At 38.6% G+C, this 23,883-nt stretch overlaps 1 protein-coding gene across 8 annotated transcripts in view; it reads left to right on the forward strand.

Annotated features, from left to right (window-relative positions):
- Positions 1-23,883, forward strand: part of Elmo1 (engulfment and cell motility 1) — a 532,930-nt gene that overhangs the window by 174,332 nt on the left and 334,715 nt on the right. For 7 of the 8 annotated variants that reach the window (XM_074065278.1, XM_074065279.1, XM_074065281.1 and 4 more), the window contains 4 exons: positions 8,871-8,970; positions 16,156-16,307; positions 18,910-18,988; positions 23,477-23,521. In XM_074065278.1, the coding sequence (XP_073921379.1) occupies positions 8,871-8,970; positions 16,156-16,307; positions 18,910-18,988; positions 23,477-23,521 (376 nt within the window). The remainder of the gene's footprint in view (positions 1-8,870; positions 8,971-16,155; positions 16,308-18,909; positions 18,989-23,476; positions 23,522-23,883) is intronic. The other variant, XM_020158561.2, reaches the window with a different exon arrangement.

The following is a 23,883-nucleotide window of genomic DNA, read 5'->3' on the forward strand; positions in this document are numbered from 1 at the left end:
CAGCATCTCAAAGTGTGGACTTTATTTTAAAGCCCTCAAACAAAATCCTTATCATTTTCTGTATATTGCAGTATGAGCCCATGCTCAAATTATTCATCTCCCCCTACTCCTATCACCCAGAAAGATAATTAGTTTTAGGAACTCTTCTATGTATCATATTCTGTAAAGCAGAAAGCTATGTTGAGTTTCCAGGGTAAAGCTCCTGAAATTTTATTTTCACAAATATTTTTAATTTAGTAGAAGCACTTAGCTAAAGGCAGTAGAAACTATCATTTATGAGAGTTTATTCTACCCTGTGCATTATCTCAGTGTTCACTCTCATTATTTCCAGCCCACATTTAATCTACCACACAAGATCAGTGTAATTACCTTCACTTCTTTGATGCATAAGTTAAAATGCAGATGGGAGAGCTGGAATGAAAAGTTTTATCCATCAACCTCATACAGTTTGCTAATGTAGAGAAATTTTGGGCTTTGAAACCAAAACAATTTCTTAAGAATTTGCCAGTCATTAGTTTCAATCTTTTGGTAGGTAGGATTGATAAACAGTTTGTGGTCCATGATTTCCATTTATCAATCATGGGCAAAAATCTATGATCAAGGCCCTGGTTCTGCTAATGACAGAGTAGTGTAGCCAGACCATCACAGATATGAGTGGTAAAATACTGTAAACAAAATACTTAAAAAAAACTATTTAAAAGCATTTGATAGAAATCTGAACGAAGCAGAAAATAGAGAGAAGTCAAGACTTGGATGAGATTTGTATGTTTGCTGTTTCTTCCCCAGAAGGTCTGCTAATCCCAGGTAGCATGGGGTAGCAGGAAGCTCTAGTATTATGGAGGTATTAGTTTGGGGCTAAGAGAGCAGCCAGATATTTAGGGGGGGAATTCATGAAAGGAGGGAAGCTCAGATTCTTTGAGACACTACATCTGTGTATAAATTCTGGCAATATCCATCACTGACCACTGCAATGTAAATGCACATGTTTTTTTGGAAATCCAGAGGGCCTGGTAATGTCACTGTCTGGAATCAGAAAGAACTGAATACAGATGTGAGCTGTGAGTCACTGCAGAATTTAACATCCTTTTAGAACAAAAATGAACAATCTTTAGAGAAACAAAACTGAATTCTGCGCTTTCCTAATGTCTGATTCACAGTGCTTAGTATCCAAAACCAAAAACCAAAAAAAAAAAAAACACCCCTTCATATATGTAAAGAAAAAGGAAAGAATCGCCCATAGTAGTTGAGACAGAGAGAGAGAGAGAGAGAGAGAGAGAGAGAGAGAATGAGAATCAAGGAATAACCTGATTGAAGTTACAAAATACTGTAAAGTGAGTGGCAATGAAAACAAGACATACTGAAATTTGTGGGTGCATCTAAAGCAGTGGGTAGAGAGAAATTTATAGCCTTAAATGCACCTTGGAAAAGAAGATTTTTAAGAAATTAATGATCAAGATTTCTACCTATAAAGCTAGGTAAAATGAGGATTAAGTAAACAGAGTAAAGGAGAATCAGAACAGGAGCAGTCAGTGAAACAGAAAAGAAATAAATGATACAGAAAATTAAATTTAAAAATTATTTGGGAATATTTGGGGGAAAAGAGAAATGCAAATGTCAATACTAAGTGTAAAAGAGCACATCACTCTACATTTCCTACTGACACTAAAAGAATTAATATTGAAAATTATGTCATGCCATTAAATTATAAATTTTAGATGAAATGGACAAAGGCCTTAGGAAACAGAACTTACTAAATTTTATCATCAATGGAAGCTCATGGCTTTGTCTCCCTTAAGAAAGAACTTGCTACTCAGCCTTGAGTGCAGTTGACTGTAATCTCCAGCCACAGCACATTCAGAATCCATGGCAGCTTTTAATTCAAAGCTGTGCTCTTTCCTGGAAGCCTCCAGTCAGTGAACATAGTGGGCATACAAGGACCTAGCCATGTCTGCTCATTGTAGGGCTCTTCCAGTAAGCAGCGTTTGTTCTGGAATTTCCTAATAGTTGACTGAGTCTCCATTAGATCTATATCTGCTTCCTCTTCCCCTTTCCTTTCAGGGTCTGCAAGTTTTCCATACCCAGTCTTGTTTTCTGTCCCTTTAATCTTTCACAGGCATTACTTAATCTTCCAAGAAATTTCTTGCTGTCCTAGCTCCATTCAGCCTTTTCTCAAAGGACTAAACTGACACATCAAAACTGACTCATGATGAAATAGAATGTCAGAATACCCATAACTACTGAAGTAATGGAATTCATTAACAAAACCTCTCCAGTGAAAATGGTTTACATTGGTGAATTCTATCATATTTTTAGAACAAGTACCACATCTACATTTATGCTTTCAGAAAAATAAAGAAGAGGGGAACAATTTCTAACTATTTTATGCAACCAATATCACTCTGATACCAAAGAAAACAATACAGGGAATAAAAATTATAGATCAGTGTCCCAATAATGGAGAAAAAAAATCCCAGTAGCATATTAACAATTAGAATCAAGCAGGGCATAAAATGATAACAAATCTTGACAGTGAAGGTTAATATTCATTTTCAACTTTAGTGGACTTAGAGCCGTCTAGGCTATTAGTACAGCGTATCTGTGAAGGTATTTTCAGAGAGGAGTAACTAAGTGGGATGATCTGCCCTGACTGTGGACCACACAATAAACTGGGGGCTCAGATGAATAAAAGGAGAGGGGAAAAAGAAGCCTGCTAGCACAGGTACTGTGTCTCTCTGCTCCCTGGCTGTAGCTCTGCCACATGCTCCCATAGCCATTACGTTCTGCCAAACCTCTGAAACCATTAGCCAAATAAAATCTTTCCTCCCTCAAGTTGCTTTCCTGAGGTATGTATCACAGCAATAAAAAGTCTAACACAGAAATGGCTTAACGTTTGAAAATCAATTAGTATGAGTGATCATTTAACAAAATACAGGAGAAACAGAAAAATCATTTTTAAATTTTTTTATTTTTTATTTTTTTTGTTCATTTGTTCACATGTACATACATTGTTTGGGTCATTTCTTCACCCTACTCCCTTCCCCCCCTTCCCCCTCCTCAGTTTCAGGCAGGTCCTGTTCTGCCCTTGTGACTGATTTTGTTGAAGAAAAACATAAGCATAATAAGAAAGACAAAGTGTTTTTGCTAGTTGAGTTAAAGATAGCTATACAGAAAAATTCCTACTGTTGCTTTCATGTACCTATGTGTTATGACCCATGTTGATTCATCTCTAACTGATCTTTACATTGGTTCTTGAACCCCTTCTCGTGATAACCTGTCGTTTTAAGGTTTCTGTATTAGTTCCTCTGGAGTGGGGACATCAAACGCTTTCATGTTTTTGGTTTTCTACTTATTCCTATATCTCCCGTATGTGCTCTCCCCTTTTGACAAAAATCATTTTAATAGAGAAAAAAATTTTCATAAGATCCCTCATCCATTCATAAAAGTACTCAGCAAACTAGGACTAAAGGGAATTTCCTCAACCTGATAAAGATAATGTACAAAAACTCATCATTCTAATATTGAACCATTGAGTTTTTTTACTCTTAGGATTAAGAATAAGGCAAATATTTTTGCTTTCTGCACTTCTGTTCAACACTGTGCTCAAATTCTTACCTATTATGATAAGTCAAGAAAGAGGTAAAAAACTTAACACTAGCCAGGTGCTGGTGGTTCACACCTGTACTCCTAACTACTCAGGAGGCAGAGATCAGAACGATCATGGTTCAAAGCCAGCCCGGGCAGATAGTTCATAAGACCCTATCGTAAAAAAGCCCATCATACACAAAACAAGGGTTAGTGGAGTGGCTCAAGATGTAAGCCTTGCGTACAGACCCTAATACCACCAAAAAAAAAAAAAAAAGACTTAATATCAGAAAGGAAGAAGTGAATCCATCTCCATTCATAAAAGACATGACTATGTAGAAAATCTTAAGAAATCTATAAATAAACTGCTAGGTATAATGATTGAATTCAGTAAAGTCACAGGATGCAACATCACTCTATGAAAGCTCATGTACTTTCCAGTGATGACAGCAAACAACTAGAAAATAAAATTTAAAAATTTCCATGAATAAATGTCAATAAGATAAAAATTCTCATAAATAAATTCAATGAGATATGCAGTATCCACTGAAAAAGAAACGTTGAGAGAAATTAAATACTTATTAACTGTAAAGATATACCATTTCATGGATTGGAACAAGATATTTAAGGTAGCAATCTTCTGAAATGAACCTAGAAAGAAAAATTTTAAATTAATTAATTGGTTTGTTTATTGTGGTGGTGTTGGGGTTTGAACTTAGGGCTTTGTGCTTGGTAGGCAGGTGTTCTATCACTTGAGTGAAGCCTCCAGCCCAAATGAATCTATAGGTTCAATGCAATATCAATCAATTAATTATTTAAGAAAGAAATTTTAAGTCAACCAAAAAGTTAAATGGAAGTACCTAGGATCTAGAACACCCAAAACTATTAACAATAAAGTTAGAGGATTTCATTGATGGGCTTCAAGACTTACTGTAAGGTGAATTATCAAGACAATTAAGGGAAGAGACAAATAGATCAATAAAATAGAAGCGTCCACTTAACACTTGTTGATGTAAGTCATGCTATGATTCTGAAGGGGAAGGAGAGTATCTAATGGGTGATTTAGAAACCCATACCTTATAATGTATATAAATTTTAATACCTCCAACAGAAAATTCATGGAAAACTCAACAGGCAAGCAAGAATAATTGCCATCAACTTAGGATCTATTCAGTACCATTTATTGATAACTTTAAAAGTCACCTTTATTTTAATCTGTTCTCCAGTTCTATATTGGGTATGACATCCCATGGAAACATTTGGATGCACTGTACTTGTTCAAAATTAGCAACATAAGTTTACATGCTTCTTTTGAGATTGGCTGGATTTTGTTGGAATGAAGATGATCTGTACTAAGTTAATGAGAAACATTTATTTGAGTCATCCAAGCACACATGGCATGTTGGTGTGATGGTGGCTGTCGACCAGTATGTAAAGTTTGCAGACGCCTTAATTGGTGGCAGTCAGTATTGTAATATCTTTAGCCTAGCATTTTATAAAAACAAATAAACCAACTAAATAAAAATGTTTCAGAATGTGCCATACAATTACAATTGCTTGATATTTGTAATTCTTTTAAGGCTTCATATTCTGTACTCAGCATTGAGAACAGAGGTAGAAACTTGCTTCTGCCTTCCCTCTTTGGACTCTGGATCACTCCTTTAGAAGTGGAAATAAACACCCATGTTAGTATTCAATAGGAGCTTTTATAAGCACCTCAATTGAAAGAGGTTCTTTGATTTGAAGTGTAATAAATTGTATCATGGTATCCTTTCCTTGAAACTGAAGACTTGACATTGAATTTTGGAAAAGTTTTTCTCAGGGAAGCATACGGTGCCACCCAGCAACCAAATGACATAGGACGTAGATAGATAGATAGATAGATAGATAGATAGATAGATGATAGATACTGTATATTATATAATATTCTACTATATGTCTGTGTATTACAGATTTTATTGTAGAACATACCTTATCACAATATTTTGTTAATATTTAGTACATTATAATTCTGTATCTATCTGTCTGTCTGTCCATCTATCTACCTTCCTCTACCTAGTTGGTTAGCCAGGTAGCTATCATGTTAGTAAGTGAACCAAGAGAACTTTGTGTGAGCCCTTTAGTTGGTGTTGATGTGATGCACTTGTCACTCATTCACACAAACGGATAACTGCAAAGCACAGAGCACCCTATCTTCCCTCTCAGAAATGGTGTTTCACTTGCTCAACCTCTGTGGAGATTGCAATCCTGGTCACCAACTCAGTCTGGAGATTAGGAAACCAAAGACACTTTTCTTCCTCTCTATCTTTTTTTTCCTGAGGTCCTTGAGCCTGTCTGAAGAGTCTATAGACAGTTCTTGGCTATTTTAGGGGAGATTGATTGTCCCTTGCTTTCCACCCTTAGGGCATTTGGATTAGGGTTCATTGAGCAGGTAGCCAAGGAGCAGAGACATTTTGCCTTCAGATAATTAGAAGGAATACATACAATTTATCTTTTTCTTTTAAAGCAGTTAGTGAAGACTAATGTCAAGACTCAGGTCATTTGTATTCCCAGGCCCAGGTAGCTAACTGGGGACGTAAAGAAGAATTTGAGCCCCATAGTGGCCCATTTCTTTGCCACTGTCTGTTCATTATTGGTCCTGAAATTGTCCCTGAGGCCAGTGTTTTGCCAGTGAGTGGAGGCCATGGTGGGTATGTGGGTATCTTCTTTTAGCATGCCAGGTATAAGCAAATGGCAACTATTAGTTAGTACATGCAACTGTGTTCTTCTTTTTAAGTAAGTAAACAAATTACCTAATATTGCTAACTATGAATACATTATTCTCTAATAATGTTTTCACAGTAATACTAATGCCTACCAGTCCATGAATAAATCTTACTAATTACATTTATTACCTGCATTTTCCTTTTTTTTTTCAATCTGATGCTTGAGTTTTTTCGTGTCTATAGAAAGGATTATACTGGAATTTTTATTTAACCTTTCTTGTTACTGTTTTTAACTCATTTTCCATCCAGCTTGTTAGTTTTGTGTTCTCTCCTTTCAATAATTTTGTTTTCTGGTTTGGAGCTTTTTCTTGAGGCATGGTCCTCTGATGCCACCTAGGGGCACCTGTAAGATTGGGACTGCCTGTGTGTAGCCTGAAAAGCCAGAGGTATTAGCTACTTTCTCCATCTGGCCTGAGTGGTTTGGCTTTCCTTGTACTTTCCCCGCTTGGTTCTAAGAATAGAGAATCTTTTTACATAATGAAGTTGAAATGCTTGAAAATCATGGGCTTCATTTGCCTTTTAAAATACTGCTTTTATATAGTGGTACTAGGTAACACTCACACCTGCTGACTGTCACACACTGTTCAAAGGGCTCAAAGTGTGTTAGCTTGCTTACTCTCTCTAATGATCTCTAGGTAGGTATCCTGTTACCGCCACCTCCATTGTCATCTTCATCACTGCTTTAATGAGTGGGGGAGCTGAAGCAGAGGATGGTGAAGTAATTCATTCACTTAGAGCCAGGGGCAGGGAGACCTCTGCCACTACCCACACAATCATATCTGTCTCTTCCCTTCAGTCTCTGAATCATGGTCCTTCCCTGAGAGCCACTTTCCCTTTCATGAGTTCCTTTCAGCTTCACAACTAACTTCTAAGGAGAGGCAGAATTTCATAGGTCATTTTTGAGACTGGGCTGAGTAGAAAAACAGCAGAAAGGGACATTGAGAAGCTCTTTTAAAAGAAACGTGAACCTGCTTCCAATTCTGTTAATTGCAAACAGATAGGAAAATTCAATCTAAATTGTGAGGACACTTTTCATATAGAAATAATGGGATGTGTGAGCCTATAGTTTAAAAATCAGAACAATCAATTTTATTTTTAAAAAACTTGAGTGTAGGAATCTGTATTATTGTACACTATAGTGTCTGTCTATGCACAGAGTATTAGTTTTGATGGTTTGGAGTTAATATTTATGATAGTGATAATTTATGATTAAGGTGAGCATCTGTAAAAGATTTTGAAAGTGTAAGTACCTATCAAAGTGTTATGTTGAAAGCAGAAGGAACCAGGATATTATCTAATAATGGAACTATTTTACTTGAGCTACTCTGTGTTAATCAGCTTTCAATCACTATAACAAACATCTGGGAGAATCAACTTATAAATAGAGAAGGCTTACTTTGGCTCACAGTTTTAGAGGTTTTAGTCCATAATTGGTTGGCCCTGCTGCTTTAGCTGAGACAGCATATCATGGAAGAAAACACATGGTGGAGCTAAACCCCTGATTGCATGGCTAGAAAAAGAAGAAAGAGGAAGAAACTGGTCCTACAATTCTCTGTAAGGGCACACCCCTATTGACCTAAAGACCCTCCACTAGGCCCCATCTTTTTATTATTATTATTATTATTATTATTATTATTTGTTGGTGGCACTGGAGTTTGAACTCAGGGCCTCATGCTCATTAGGCAGGTGCTGTTATCACTTGAGCTGCTTTGCCAGCTAGCCCCACCTCTTAAAGTCTTGACCATCTCCCAAGCCTTTAGCATATGGATTTTTGTGGTACACTTATCCAATCCGTAGCATATCTTAATCTGTTTCTGAATTGCTTCACCACATAGCAGATCCTCCCTATTACCTTTGCAACCATAGGCAGCCTTAGGGTCAGCATACCCATTATATGGAGTCATTATCTCCTAGATACTCCATAAAACCTATTAACTAATGATAGAATGCTGGCCAGTACAACATCAAAATGATTATGTTCTCTTGCTGCATATTACTATCTGTGTATACACGCAGAAGTATAATAGACCACTTGAATCCTTTCCTTAGGGCTAATATGCTTCATAGAATTATTTTGAATCTTCCCTCTTGATACTGATGGCTTATAAAAGAAACACATTGCCCTCTCTTAACTGATCTAGCTTTTGTTTGCTGAGAAGTTCCTCTTTAAACTATTCATTTACTGAATGCTTATATGTTACCCACTTTATTAAGTGCTCTACCCCGCAGCCTGCTAGTTAAATAGCTATTACTCACGACTCAGCTTTCCAGCTGAGAAAACAGAGATTCAGAGAGGCTAAGTGAATGGCCCAGTGTTACCCAGCTCTGCAGTGTGAGGTCAGTGTGGGGCCAGGTCTGTCTAACTCTGAAGCCCTGGCTATTTTAAGCATCTGCCCTTCCTCATCTCTTGTGTGTGAGAAGTCATCTGTATCCAGCTGTTTGTCCCAATGGTCTTTGAAAATTCTGCATCTTTCCTGGTGTTTAGGTTTGGGCCTTGACTCTGTGCCTCCCTCTGTTCTGCAGCTTTGGAGACATGCTGTCCTTCACCCTGACGGCCTTTGTGGAACTGATGGACCATGGCATTGTTTCTTGGGACACATTTTCAGTAGCATTCATTAAGAAGGTAATATGTTTCCTTGGGCTTACGTTACTCCCTGCTTTCACAGATATTTTTCTCTGCTTTGAGGATATTTATTCTATTTCCTTTGGTTCTTTATGTTAAAAGGTAGGTGTGTGTGTGTGTCTGTGTGTCTGTGTTTTAATAGTATTTTATGTGTAGGGATTGGACAAATTCTATGTGAAAATGACATTTTGTCCCCACAGAGATGCAACAAAGGATTGTGTGTGAGAACCCAGAGTTGAGGAGAAAACAATGAGTCATGTTTTTAATAACTGTACAAGTGCATGGCTGTAGATCAAGACCTCAGCCGAGTTCCTACTGTCCTTCAGAAATAGAGAAAGAGGCAAAGGATGCTCCCGATGTCCTACATTTCTAGGTTTCAATTAAGGACATAAGAGAAGGAGGCTGTGGGTCTGGGTCCATGCGTGTTAGGCAGAGGGTCAGGCTTACTTGTAATCATGGTGCAATAAATGTCTCCTGCGTTAACCAGTTTGACTGTTTATTCCTTTGGAAGACAATTGGGTAGATGCAGGTGGTTCTGATGTAGTTGATGCTAATCAAAACACGTACACACATTTTCAATTCTGTTTCCATTCTTCTGACAAGGAATAAGTGGTCCTGGTCTTTACTCTTTGGATGCAGCATTAAATCACAGTTGACTGTTACTTATTAATTTAACAACTTTTACTTTCTTTGCATTTGTAAAATAATTTATTGACATTTTATTCTCTCTGCTATTATGTAGAGATGTTAGGGGTTCATAAATTTGTCAAAGTAGATTCCTGGGAAAGGTTATTTAAAATAAAGAGTTTCAGTGAAACTGCACAAATGCTGGAAAACCAAAGTAAGGTCCAATAAGGGTCAGGTAAACTTTAAGCCATTTATTTTGAAATAATGGGAGGCTTAAAGAAAAGTTGCCCAAAGTAATATAGAATGGTCCTATATTCTCTTCATCTAACATCCCCTAATGCTGACATTTTGCATGGTTTTCCGGTTATCAAAACTAAGTTAGCACTGGTACAATACCTTTATTTGATTTCACCAGCTGTTTCCTTCCTTCCTTCCTTCATTCCTTCCTTCCTTCCTTCCTTCTTCCTTCCTTCCTCCCTCCTCTAAGTGCTGGGTTTGGTAGGGCTTTGTGCTTGGTAAGCAGGTGCTCTAACACCTGAGAATACCTCCAGCTCTTCACCAGATTTTCTACTGATGTCTCTGTGGTTAAGGATCCACACATAGAATTTAGTTGTCATGTCTCAGTGCTCCCAAACCTGTGTCAGTTCCTCAGTTTTTCCCTATCACTCATGACTTTCATACTTTTGATGAATTCTGATTGATTATTTCATAGAATATCCTCTGATTTGTGTATGTCCTGTATTTCCCTCATGGTTAAATTAAGAAAGATCACACATTTGGGGTAAGAATTCTACAGAAGTCATGATGTGCCCTCCTCTGTGGATCCTCTCACAGTTAGGTGATGGCTTGAGTCTTCCTTATGGCAATTCTGCCTTGATTACTTGGCTTGGAATGGTATCTGTCGAGTGAAGTTAACTGTTTTTCCATTTGCGTTTTGTCAGCGTTTTAGGGAAATGCTTCTTTGAAGGGCAGAGGAGAGCCCTAATCTGTTGAATGAGGGTGTTGGGGATGAAGGCTTCACAGGTTCTTTGTCTGCATAGTGTTGCACATTTATTTAAGATAAGGTAAGATAAGATAAGCAGATTTACCTCTGGATCTTCTTTTTATGTAAGTCCATGAAGACAAGAAAACGGAGCCATAAGGAAGCATAAATACGAAAGGAGGTCTCTTTTTGCCCTATTTGTCAGTGATATGAATTGCTAAAGAGAAAGTAAACTATTGTAGATGTGAAAGCCAAAGAAATTCCGCCAAGTTAGAAAGCACGTTTATTTGATGGTGGGAGGGAATGTGAGCAGATTACGAAAACAGGAAGTGATTGCTTTATTCTGTCATTCCATGGGAAGTTCTAGAGAAGCAAGTCCAAACCTGAAGATCCTGGGTTTTGTGAATTTTTATCCTTAATAAATATTTTAACTCTTTCTGAATTTATAGAAGGCTTTTCTCTCCTACATCCAAATGGGTTTATTTATCTCTTACTAAATCTCTCTTGTGGTAAAAAGTAACAAAAACGGTGTCTTGAACATAAATTCCTTGACCTGATGGTGTGGTGTCACTGGCATTAGTGATCCCTTCCAAACAGAGCAGCTAAGTCTTGTCACCCATGGTTGAGAGGCCAGGACAAGGTGACTCATGGAGATTGATGAAGTCATGGTGAGTGGTGTCACATAAGCCAGGGCTGTTTCTCTGTCAGCTGCACCTGTGTTTTCCCAGAGCTGCAGAGATACCTAGGGGCTTTGTTTGCTCAGCTCTCTCTCCAATGCAGCTGTTCTCTTTTCCCCTCCAATCTCGTGACTGTCTCTATGCCACTCTTCTCCCACTTGTGTGAAGTTTTGTTCATGTTACTGTCCCAATAGTGCCTGAGTCTAGGCTGGGAAACATGGCACCATGACCTTATCCTCAGAGCCTGGCATAAAATGAGGCCCACATACATTTCTGCCAAATGTGGGAATGACATTTTCTAGACGTGTTTTAAAAAAAACCAAAACATAGAAGTTGAAAAAGAGAAGGTATGAAGTGATACTGTATTTGAATATATTTTAAGTAAAATTTTGGTGGGTAAGTAGAAAGGAATCACAAAACCATGTTTCTTTAAAACATGCTGGGTAGAGAGAATGACAATAATTCAGTTTTCATATTTTTTGGGGGGTACTGGATTTGAACTTCTGGCCTCATGCTTGCTAGGCAGACACTTTACCACTTGAGCCAGCCCTAATAATTTTGTTTTCTAACTACTTAAGAAAATGGTTTTCATTCATTGCTGTTAAATTTTAAAAATCATATTAAATCCAAGGAAGCAAGACCAACAACCTGGCAGTTTAAATTTTAAAAATTGCTTTTTAAAAGGCAACATTTCATATATTCCATTCCCTTTGCATCGTCACTTAGAGATCTCTTCTGTGAATTTGAAAAATAGTCATCAGAAAATTACTTAAGTTTTTTTTGGAAGGGTAACTTTTTTATTCATTAGCTGGACCAATTTCAGCACTCTGACAACCAGGATTGTATGTGAGCAACTACTTTTAAATGGAGCTTTATCTCAACAAAAATCAACTAGGAAACACACTGACAAAAGATGCCTCTTTCTGTGGTCTGAGCTGACTTCTATTAATGCTAAATTCATATCACTTTGGAGAAATATTTTCTTCCCTACCAAGCCCTTTCTGCTTTTCTATTACTTTATCTTTGTTCTGTGTGTGTCTAGGATCCAGTTTATAAATTGTGTCTGTAATAAATAGCATCATTGCATAAACAATCTGAAACTTGGAACTCCTTGATGCTGAGATAGAATGCGGTCATTTTTAAAGACTTGGCTACTTAGGGAAAGGGTAGGAAGACATGGAGAGAAAGAAAGGAAAGAAATAGGACTTTCTGTGTTATTAGTTCATTTTCCTCTAGCCAAGCATAACATCAGTGCCTTCTGTTGGAAGGAAGTTTTCATGTGTGGGCTCTGGAGACCTTAGCTCTGTCGAGGACCTGGCTCACCGACAGATGTTTTCAGTGCTAGACAAACATCCACCATTCACTTTAGAGACTCAGCAATTTTTGCCTCCTATAATTTGGGGAGATTTATGAGTCTCTGTCCAGATCCTTTAAATTATCACAGAGTGGATGCATGCTTTCCACGTTCTTTTCAGTTTTGATGGCATACAAAAGTCTAAGAGATTCTGAGAAGTGTTTATTGCACCATTAGTTCATGCACTGTGATGCTCTTAGCTTTTTAAAAGTTTTACCTAAATATATTCCTCTGTGTGATTTGGGTAACATTTTATGTGAGTGAGCAGCATGAGGAGAACATTGCTAATGTCTCTGACCTCTTCTTGGGATACAGACCTACCTTCACAGGCCATGCTGTGCCTGCTTTAGGCAGTGACCAAGTGGGGAGAAGTTGAAAGGCAAATGGAATCCTTGTCGATTCTGAGGGGAAAAGGACATTAAAATTTATCCAGACAACCGGTAACCTTCTGTTACTGGACTCTGATGTATAATTTTTCAACTAGGCACAGAGGATGTTTGTACATTCACTAATAAGAGGAAGTTTGCGTCTAGTTCCCTTGAGGAAGGTAGTCATTGCATTCACTTACATCAGCCCTGATGCCTTGGTTAAGCATTGAGCCATTTAAGTGCCTGGTTAAAACCACAGAAAGACAAGAGAAAAAAGCTGGTCTTGAAAAATGTCTGCTATCTACTCCAAAATTGTGCAGGGTACTCGAATGAATTAAGCACTCACTGTTCACGGGGCTGGCTCTCAGCTCTCTGTGTTATACAAAATGCTCGCTAGGTAGCATGTGTTAGGATTGCTGAAATGATTGGTACTAAATGTCCAGGGAGAGATGAATTAATACAAAACAAGTCTAAGAAGACTTTTTGGTTTTTTTTGATACTGGGGTTTGAAGTCAGGCCTTACACTTGCTAGGCAGGTACGCTATCACTTGAACCACAACTTCAGCACCCACCCTTTTTGCCTTATTTTTTAAATAGGGCCTCACATTTTTGCCCAGAACTAGCCTGGTACCAAGATAGCAGCTATCTATACCTCCAGATAACTGAGATTATAGGCATGGACCACCACTCCTGACTTGTTGGTTGAGATGGTGTCTCTAACTGTGATCCTTTCAATCTCTGCCTCCCGTGTTGCTGAGATTACAGATGTGAGCCACCATGCCTGGCTAAAGAATACTTTCATGAAAGTAAAAGCTTAGTTTCATGGGAGAGAATTATAGAAAAATGGCAAACGAAAATGAAATATGTATGTGGGAGATAAATATCCCTGAATTAAAGCAAAGACCACAAATGATTTTAACAGATTGAATCAGCCCACTGGGAGCAGGCAAGAGTTAATGATTTGTAAAGAACTTTAAGGCCCATTAAAAGGTGTACTTCATATCAGAAAACATTGAGAGTACTTACTGAATATTTTGAGAAAGGAATTATTGTGAAAAATGTGTTCTGGAAGTAGGAGTAAATTTCCATTCAATGGAAAATTAAGCATGAAAAAACAGAAGAAGGTGGTTTTTGGGGAAGCCAAGAATGAGTTGGCCAGAGTTATGTGTACACACTAAACATGTGTCAAAAAGGAGACGTCTGAAGTGTGTTCATGGGGATGGAAGCCAGGGAGCTGGGAATATTAACTACTCATGATTATGGATACTTGGAAAATCCTGGCGGGGGGAGGATAGGGTAAGAAGGCAATGACACTGTTCTTTGTGCCATTTAATTTTAAGCTTTGTTGGAATATTCAAATGGAGGTAGCTTTTTAGTTGCCAAGAATAAGCACTTGGCTGGATGCCAGTGACTCACGCCTGTAATCCTAGCTACTCAAGAAGCAGAGATGAAGGCTCAAAGCCAGCCTGGGCTGATAGTTCAAGAGACCCTATCTTGAAAAAAGCCCATCACAAAAAAAGGACTGGTAGAGTGGCTCAAGAGGTAAGAACACCTGCCTAGCAAGTGTAAGGCCCTAAGTTCAAACCCCAGCACCATCAAAAATAGTACAGAAGTATTGCCAATGAACTTCCTTATGAGCTCCTCCAATCGCTAACACCAGTGTCAAGAAGTAAGATTGGGACAATGAAGAGTGATGGAGGGTTGGGGACGTCCAGGAATTTATATTCAGCTTAGCAAGGGCCTCACTTAACATTAAAACCATGAACACAGCATGAAGGCAATTGGGTTTTTGTCAAACAAGCATGGCCTTAAAGAAAGAAAAGTGGACTTCACATGGTGGATTTGTTAAATTGGAGCAGATGTGAGGATGACGACTGGTGCTTTTGCCAGGGACAGTAAACACGTTAGTGAGAGTGGAGCTAAAACAGACTTTAAGGATCTTCACATTCTCATTCATTTCCTGTAGTATGTGTTATAAAACAATAGCTTTGTGGAGTGGAAAGTCCTCATGTGACTGACTGCACATCTCCATTTTTTTGCCATCTCCTGAGATCCAGATGAAGCTGGGGCAGGCGGGTGTGGGGATCTGATATCCAGCCCTACTTTCACCAGGGAGGCGATGAACTGAACACTAAGAGGTTGACTGGAAGTGGCCGTGGGTGCATTTCATCATATACAGCAATGGAGGTGGCCACAGAAGGGGTCCATGAGACAGCGGAAAGGGAGAAATTGGTGTTGACAGAGGGAAGCAGCAAGTGTTTACTTGTCATGGAATCAAGTCGTTTAGCCTTTAAGAAGCAGTCATTACATTGATACAATCATGACCTTTTTTTAATTGAGTTGTCAATAGACAACAATAGCTTTTAATGAGGTCTCTAAAATAAAACCTTTGTGATACCCATGTGTTCGGATTGCTGTGATCCAGTAATCTATTACTATATCCATTTTTACTTCCCTTTTACAAAGTGATTTATTATATTTGTGATTAATTCTTTGGGGAGTACATTTTAGAGCTGAAAATACTGCTTTAACTTTTAGCACTGTTAATTCAAATGATTTCCTGTTTGCTACATTTGGGAGAGAAGAGAAGAATTTATTTTAACCATATGAAATTGGAAGAACAGGGGAAATAATTTTTTATTTAGGAATAGCCAAAAGAGTGGCCAGACTGGAAATATGCCAATCGAATTGTGTCAACAAGTGTGATTTGTGTGAGTCCCTTGAGAATGCAGCAGGCACAGAATAAGAATGTAAAAGTCCTGGGTCATGTGGATGAAGGAATAGCCTGGGGATGGGAGGAGAGTGGCCAGTAGTGTCTGTTGAAATTGCTGTCTCAGAGAAACACAGGAATTCTTTCCTTGTTTGTTTTAAAATAGTCTAGCCTTTAAAGCTTAAATTCAGAAGAATCACCCAGAGAAAACCAGGTTAATAATTCTTTGAAGATGTTTCCTAAGGAGACGTTTGACTATCATTGAATGAATAAAGAGGATGAATTATATTTTGTAATGATGTCACAAATTGTCATTGTTGACTGCATTTCTTGTTGTGTTGTTATTTGTTGCATCCTGTATATCTGGTTTTCCTCACTGAGTTCCTGACTTACTTTATTTGTTCCTGTTTCTGCTTCTCACCTCTGCTTTCACTGAGCAGTCACTTGTGTCATACTTGGATTTTCAGATAGCAAGTTTTGTGAACAAGTCGGCCATAGACATCTCAATTCTGCAGCGGTCCTTGGCCATTTTGGAGTCCATGGTGCTCAATAGCCATGACCTCTACCAGAAGGTGGCACAAGAGATCACTATTGGCCAACTCATTCCTCATCTTCAAGGGTAAGCATACTAAGTACTAAGTCACCCTGGGTGTATATGTGTGTGTGTGTGTGTGTGTGTGTGTGTGTGCTTCAGGGAGACAACAACAATACCCTGGGAAATGTTTTGTATTGGTTCAATTAAATGTACAAAAAGAATCTGTATTAATATATTTTTTAACTCTGTGGGTACTGGGGTTTAAATTCAGGACCCAACACTTTCCAGGGAAGTGCTCTACCACTTCAGTCATGCCCTCACCCTTTTTTTAACTTTTAGTAATTTTTCAGATAGGGTCTTGCAGTTTTTGCTCAGGCCTACCTCAGACCTCGATCCTCCTCCCTATGCCTCCTGAGTAGTTGGGATTACATGAGCCACCATGCCCAGCTTGTTTGTTGAGATGGAGGTCTCACTTTTTGCCTGGGCTGGCCTTGAACCTAATCCTCTGATCTCTGCATATAGACATGCACCACCATACCTGGCTGCAAAAAAGAATATAACCAAACCTATGTACCAGTCTTGTCCCTCATCACACTGATATGGCAAGGTGACTTCCCCTGTTCCCCATCCCCAATGATTTCTATGTTTATTCTTGGCACTGTTCTGTCCCCAGTGCCTGCCCCTTTGGAAATGCTCAACTTTGATGAATTTCTATGGATATTCATAGAGTTTTACTTTTCATAAAACATAATGGAATAATTTGTTCTCCTAAGTTCTCTATAGAGACTGTTCCTAACTATATAATATTTTCCATGATATCAGGTATATTTATAGAATTAGACATTTTATGCTAGGCATTTTTAACTAGGAAATTTTAAAAACAGGGTTTTTCCTTGATGAGACTCACGTGGTTATAATGACTGTCTTCTTTTGTATTTTGTAATATAATGTGTGCATTTCTTCCTAGAAGTTTGAGTTATATTGTGGAAGTTAGACAGCTGCCCTAACAGCATATGGTCTTTGGAGCTTTTCCCTTCTCTCCACCCTTAGGTAACTAGTAAGACCGCTTCTGATGGCGAAGGACTCCATTGTGTAATGCTGATTGATGTATTAATGTATTTGGAGTTGCAGGTACAACAAACACATGCGCTCCCTTACACAGGAAAGGGAGTGTTTTTGGAAGGATATTGAGGCTACCTTGTAGAACCCAAAATGACTTAAGTAGCTATGCTTTGGGAAGGAAACGATGGCCTCCAGAGGCCTCAGGCCTCTTTCCTCTGGCACCAGCATGACCTGCTACCAATGACTCCAACCCTTGTCTCTGAAGTCAGATTTGTGAATTCTCAAGAGGAAATCTCATTGGTCCGTTTGGGTTGGTGCAGAGTGTCAGGGCATAGGAATATCAGTAAGTCTCAATACACTGAAAATGTTAACTGTTGTGTTTGTAATACAAACTACCAAAGTGCATTAGATGTTCACTTCACATGGATGCAGGAGGATGATCAGAATTTAAAATTAAATAAAAAAAGCCATGGATTGTAGCTTTCGTGAATATTAGCTCATTCTCCAGAATGGTGATTTTATGTGTAACCTCTCTGGAACTAAGATAAGTTCCAAGGACTGGTGGAGTGTCTCAAGTGATAGAGTGCCTATCTAGGAAGTATGAGGCCCTGAGTTCAAGTCTCAGTACTGCCAAAAAGAAAAAAAAAATCAGTTTCACCTGTCAGTGAATGTGAAATGTGTCAAGTCTGCATCTTTCTTTCTGAATCTCAAGGGCACACGTGTTTATTCATAATCCACTTCACCAAAGAGGGGCATTTTATTATTTTCTAAGCACCATGCGAAAGATTTTATATGAAGTATCTCAATTTATCCTTCTCACACTTACTCTGGGAAAAAAGTATGTTCTTACCCCGTGTGACAGATAAGTAAACTGTATCTTAGACATACCCATGAACCATGTCCAAGGCCACATAAGCAGCCTGCCTGTTAAAGACTGTGTTATTGGCTCTCCCTCTCTCTAATCAGTGTGATAAATTAGCCCTTGCTGTAGCTCCTGGGCCACTCTTTGTTTCTGCCCTGGGTCCGTCATATTTACCGTGTATTCTGCATCTTACCTTAGCTCTTTGCTTCATCTGGAATTTCTCATTTACTGCCAGTGAAAATCAAATCAATCAAATAAATATTCTTCTTGCTATTAAGAAGTTTTTACTTAGAAATAGATTTTTAGAATATGTAATATAGCCATGGAGACAAAGCTGTTTCCTTGAAGTAAGCCCGAGAATGTGGATGTTCCACAACTACTCTCTCCATAGCATGCTTCAGACAGAAAATTACACACTACTACTCCTATGATGACGACGACGATGTCAGCAACAACATCGACATCCCCTGGGTTCATGCTTTCAATCCCAATAGCAGAGAAGTAGGAGCCAGCCACTGGCTGCATGTATTTCTGGGTGGTTGTCACTCAGCAACTAGTCATAGCAATTGCTCACCAACTGTGTTTCCAGCCCCGTAATGGACGAAGTACATTCTCAGTGCTGAACGCATTTCCTGGGCTTGGCCTTTCCCTCTTACTTGTGGGAATAGTGTGTGTGTGTGTGTGTGTGTGATGTTTGTCCTCAGCATGGTCTGACTCAGGCTAACCTTTTCTGACTTTCTGTGTTCTTCTGTATCTTTACAGGACAGATCAAGAAATCCAAACCTATACCATCGCTGTAATTAATGCACTTTTCCTAAAGGCCCCAGATGAGCGGAGGCAGGTAAATTGCATTTCTTTAGTTGTAAGGCTGTGTCCAGGGGTGGGGTGTCTTTCTGCAGAAGATGCCCTCTCCTTCTCCTCTGGGGAGCTCTGTGGGCAACTCTGTAGCAGCCGTGTCCTGCCATTTCACCAGGGTGGGGTGTGAGTGGGGTGTAGGTGAAGGCTGGTAAGCCTGTAACTTCTGGTGGAAAAACACGAGAAGTATTGAGACAAGAGAGCCCTTTCCTGAATGCCATTTGCTGAAGAAGCTCAGAGCAATACAAGATGGAAACATTTACTGCTATGGTGGGATCTGAGCTGGGAGCCCCCGTGGGCTTGCAGCATTCATTCTGGTAAAGAAAGTGTAGACCCCATTTTCCACCCAAGTGTCATGCTTTGCCCAGGGAAAATGTTGATGGATGGGGCAGAGGACACACAGATTGCTGTAGGTAGAGATCACTGGGTTCATATGTCACAGGGGCTCTTTGCTTGGTGGCAGTCTTCTGTCATGTGTGGATGTGGCTGGGAGGACCAAGTCGTCCTTTCCACTTCTCTGTGCAAGAGGAGGGAGCCTCTCAAATGTACCCATTTGACTCTTCTTGGTCTAAGGATTCTTTGGGTCTTTTTTCAACTAGGGAATGAACCATGATAAAGGGGGATATAGAAGAAGTAGAATTTTGCTGTTTTAGAATTTAACTCATACCTCAAAATCCATTCGTTTTTTTTTTAAAAATCAACATAACATGTAATATGTCACCCTGGCCACACCTGGGTAGAACTATGAGACGCTCCTGGGGAGCGCCATGATAACCACCAGGGAGTTATTTCTGAATTTAGGAAACGATCCTGCTACTGAATGCTATGTCAAGAATCTTATTCTACTTTTTTCTTCCTACGATTTTAGTCTCAGTGACTAACTGTGAGGTTTTCCACTTGTTCATTACTACTGGTTATGTTTGCATAGTGACTGGTGACATTTTATAGTTCCCTATCATATGATTTGGTCTTTGATTGAGCTGGCAAGAGTTGCCTGGTCTCTTCCAGTCTGGGGAAACTATTACCCAGACTGGATTTTCAAAGGTGGCTTTCCACATCTGAGGTGGAATCATGGACAAGGCAGCTCCTTTGACATTTGTATCTAAATATTTCATGAATATTAATTCTCAGGTAGCCTAAGAAATTACCCAGCAGCTTTCACTGAGCACTGGAGGATCATGGTCCCTCCACTGGCCAAATAAAGGACATCCGGGAAAACCACATAGCAGCTGAGCAGTAAAGTGTAGGGTTAGGAAGACTGCAGTGTGATCTGAACTCTTGGGAGTTTCCTTTCCCTGTGGAACAGCAGGTTACATGATAGGAAATGTGAGTTCATGTCTGCCCATGGAGTATGGTTTGCCTTGGATCTCTGAATCTAGCCATGAGTGAGATGGATGCATGATATTTTGCATCTTACTTTGTACCAAACACTACTGTTAATTTATTGAAATAGAGTCTCATGGTCGTTGACAAATAGGCAAGCAAGTGTCAATCTGTACCAACTTCAGGATATTGATAACAATGGAAATATAATGGAAACTAATGTAACATTAGGTTTGGATTCTGTGAATCAACTTTTTAAAAAAATTATGCAATACTGGTTGGACAGGACATAGATTAGCTATTGCTATAATAGTGATAAACAACTACAAAGAGTAGTCTAATAACCATTTCAGAAAATAATCCAACTAAGGTTATATATATACATATATATAAATACATGTATGTATGTAGATAGAAAGCAGCAGAAATTTACAAAATATAAGACTAATTTGAGGTTTTTGTTGTTTGTTTGTTTGTTTGTTTTGTAGTACTGGGACTTGAACTCAGGGCCTATACCTTGAACCACTGCACCAGCCCTTTTTTTGTGATAGGTTTTTTTGAGATAGCATTTCGAGAACTACCTGCCCAGGCTGGCTTCCAACTGCGATCCTCCTGATCTCTGCCTCCTGAGTAGCTAGGATTATAGGCATGAGGCACCAGTGCCCAGTTACTAATTAGTTTTTGAAATAAAAATAGCTACAAAGTAGCAAATTGTAGTAGAAATTGCTGTTGACTTTGTAGACCATTGAATTTAAGACTTGTTTATCAGAGCAAAAGGAGTTTAATTAATTTTTTGAATGAGTTGAGTGTTAAAAATGATTGCAAGTTCATCATGCAAAAACACTAGTTTGCTATTCTTTTCCAAGGTCAATGGAAACTTGTAAGCAGATGATAGAGCTAATTATGCTCTTCCTGGGTTGAACGTAGATTATATTAGTGGCTGAGGGTATATAACTTTGTCTGGACTTTATCTTATAAGTGAATAAATATCTTAGCTGGGATAAATTTGAAACTGATACTGCTATCAACATTTGTTCTGAAAAATTTAAAGTTCTGAATTTCTTTGCAAATAGGATAATTTGCCAAACTCTGCCATCAATGAGAGTATTATGAAGAGATTGCCATATTTCAGGCATTGTGTTCAATGTTTTATATTTTGCTATTTCATTTATTTCCCATATTAAGAGAATGCTGTATTATTTCTATTTTACAAATGAGGAAATTGAGATTCCAAAGGAGAAAAGAACTTGACCAGATCACTGATGTTGTAAGAACCAGAAAACCTTGTTCTTGCGTTTACCTGCAAAGAATCCCATTGAATTTCAGTCTAGCAAGTGTCACCCATACAGTTCTCCTGTACTTGCCAAATAAACACCTCCCTGGAGCCTGTAGAACAACAGGCCCATTTTCTTACTCCAGTTAGATTTTTTAATTATTATTGTTGTTATCATTGTGCTGGGAATAAACATTTATAAATGTTCCTACAATATATCATAGTTAAAGACACCCTTTTCTGTTTACCTACTGGATTTACAGAACACCTTTTTTATTTGGTTACTCCTTTTAAGCCTTAGGACACTGGACCAATTCTACTTCAATCAAATACTTCTATTTCAACTTCTCTTTCTGACTTTAGGCCAAACACATGTGTTAGGACTCCATTATCTGGATTTTCTTTATTTTTCGAATGTATAAAGAGAGTTTGGAAGAGGACAGGCACCTATACTTTATTTCTGCTTGGCCTCCTTCCCTCAGGTGAGGGCCCTACCTTCCCATGTCTCTGGGATGTGGGCTTCTCCCTTTCCCTGCACACCTGAAGGGAAGATGTGAGCTGGTTTCATGGGGGGAAAAGGTGGCTGTTAGTTGTGAAGATGGGTCCTTTTCCTTGCAATTACTTGCATTGGTTTACTATTTTAAAAGGGAAAATTTGTTGGCAAGATGCCTTCTAGATATCTCCACAAATATTTATGGCTTTCATAAGCATTAATTAAAAACTTAATTTAAAAACTTGGTAGAAAAATCAGAAAGGACAGATTCGATAGAAAGAAGTTTGAAAGATTCCCTCCTTGTTTTCCCAGACAGAGACCCCGGTGGGTCTGTACTGTCATGGCACTGCATCCTGCTTTGTTCTATGCAGATACTCTCCTACTTGCCTCATTTTTTTCATGAAAGCTAGGTATACTACATGTATGACTGCTTTTAAAATTAAAAATATGTATAGCCATCTTTCCATGTTGGTATATCTAGATCCATATTTATAGCTATATGTTTATATCATTTTAATGTTGTAAGATATTCTCTGTGGGTTCTCGCATTTACTCACACAATTCCTTAATATTAGACAAATATCCATGATGCGGATAAAGGTTATTTCTCTTTTCTCTCTGACTGAGCTTCTGTTTCTTAGGAGGGTAGTGTAAAATATTCATTGTTCTTTGATCATCCATTTTTGTCTGCTCTAAGCTAGGCTCCATGCCTACAAAGAATGATAAGACATTGTGTCTCTGAGGAGCCTATCATCTTAAGCAGAAGGTCAATATTGTAAGCACATAATTAATAATTTTATTCTAGTAGGTGTTGAAAATATATTATCCCTTCTGACTTTAAAATCTTATCAACTGATAGGTAAAATATAAGCACAGAGAAAAATATTCTTTTAGTTTCTTTTTTTGTGACTATTAGGCAGTATTTTCATTGTGCAAAATAAATTTATAGCATATATAAAAAAATTAAAAGAGCAATAGGACCCTTTGGCCTTTTGTTTTGTTATCTGGCCCAAGAAAACCAAAGCAAAATAAAAACAAGCCAAAGGAGCCAGTGATCTTTTCTTCAGCTGGGGAAGAAAGCCCTGCTTCCTCACGTTAGGGAAGGGCTAGTATTCTGGGTGACCATCTAGCATGTTTCTGAAGATGTCCTTGCCCTTGCTTTCTTGTTTTCTTCAAGATCAGGGAAGAGGACCTAGTATAGGATTTCGACTTCAAGGTCAACTAGTCCTTTAGAATCACCTGACAGTGTTTAGAATTGCCTTCCCTAAGGAGTGGGTTGATGGGCGGTACATTAAAGCTGCCAGGTTCTAACAGAGTGCTCTGAATTTCCATCCCTTCTTCTCTCCTGTTTGCTTTCCTTTCTGTGGTCGCGATGGCACCCTTAGGTTGATGTAGAGAGCAATGTTGACATCCTTGATTGTCCTCTGACTGTAAGTCACCCACGTTTCCTTTGTCAGCCTAAATAGATGGGCTCTGCACTCCCATACTGTTCCTGTCCACCCTGTCTGTATGTCCTCTTGTAGCTCCTCTCCTTGTGTTGTTGGTTCTCCTGGCTTTCTGCGAATTTATTTTAGTCTCAATTGAATTCATGGTTGCATTTTTTTCTTTTATCTTAGTTTCTTCTCTACTCAATAAGTATTGTAACACTAAAAATACTTCCTAGCAAAAAGCAACATTCTAGTGTCTTCATGAATATGAGCAGTATTTTTACTTTTTGAAAATATACACCACTACTTGTCAGTATTCTTAAAGAAATTCTGAGAATCATTTTATTTAATAAAATTAACCCCCA

This window comes from Castor canadensis, chromosome 2 (genome assembly GCF_047511655.1).
Source record: "Castor canadensis chromosome 2, mCasCan1.hap1v2, whole genome shotgun sequence".
Classification (NCBI taxonomy): Eukaryota; Metazoa; Chordata; class Mammalia; order Rodentia; family Castoridae; genus Castor; species Castor canadensis.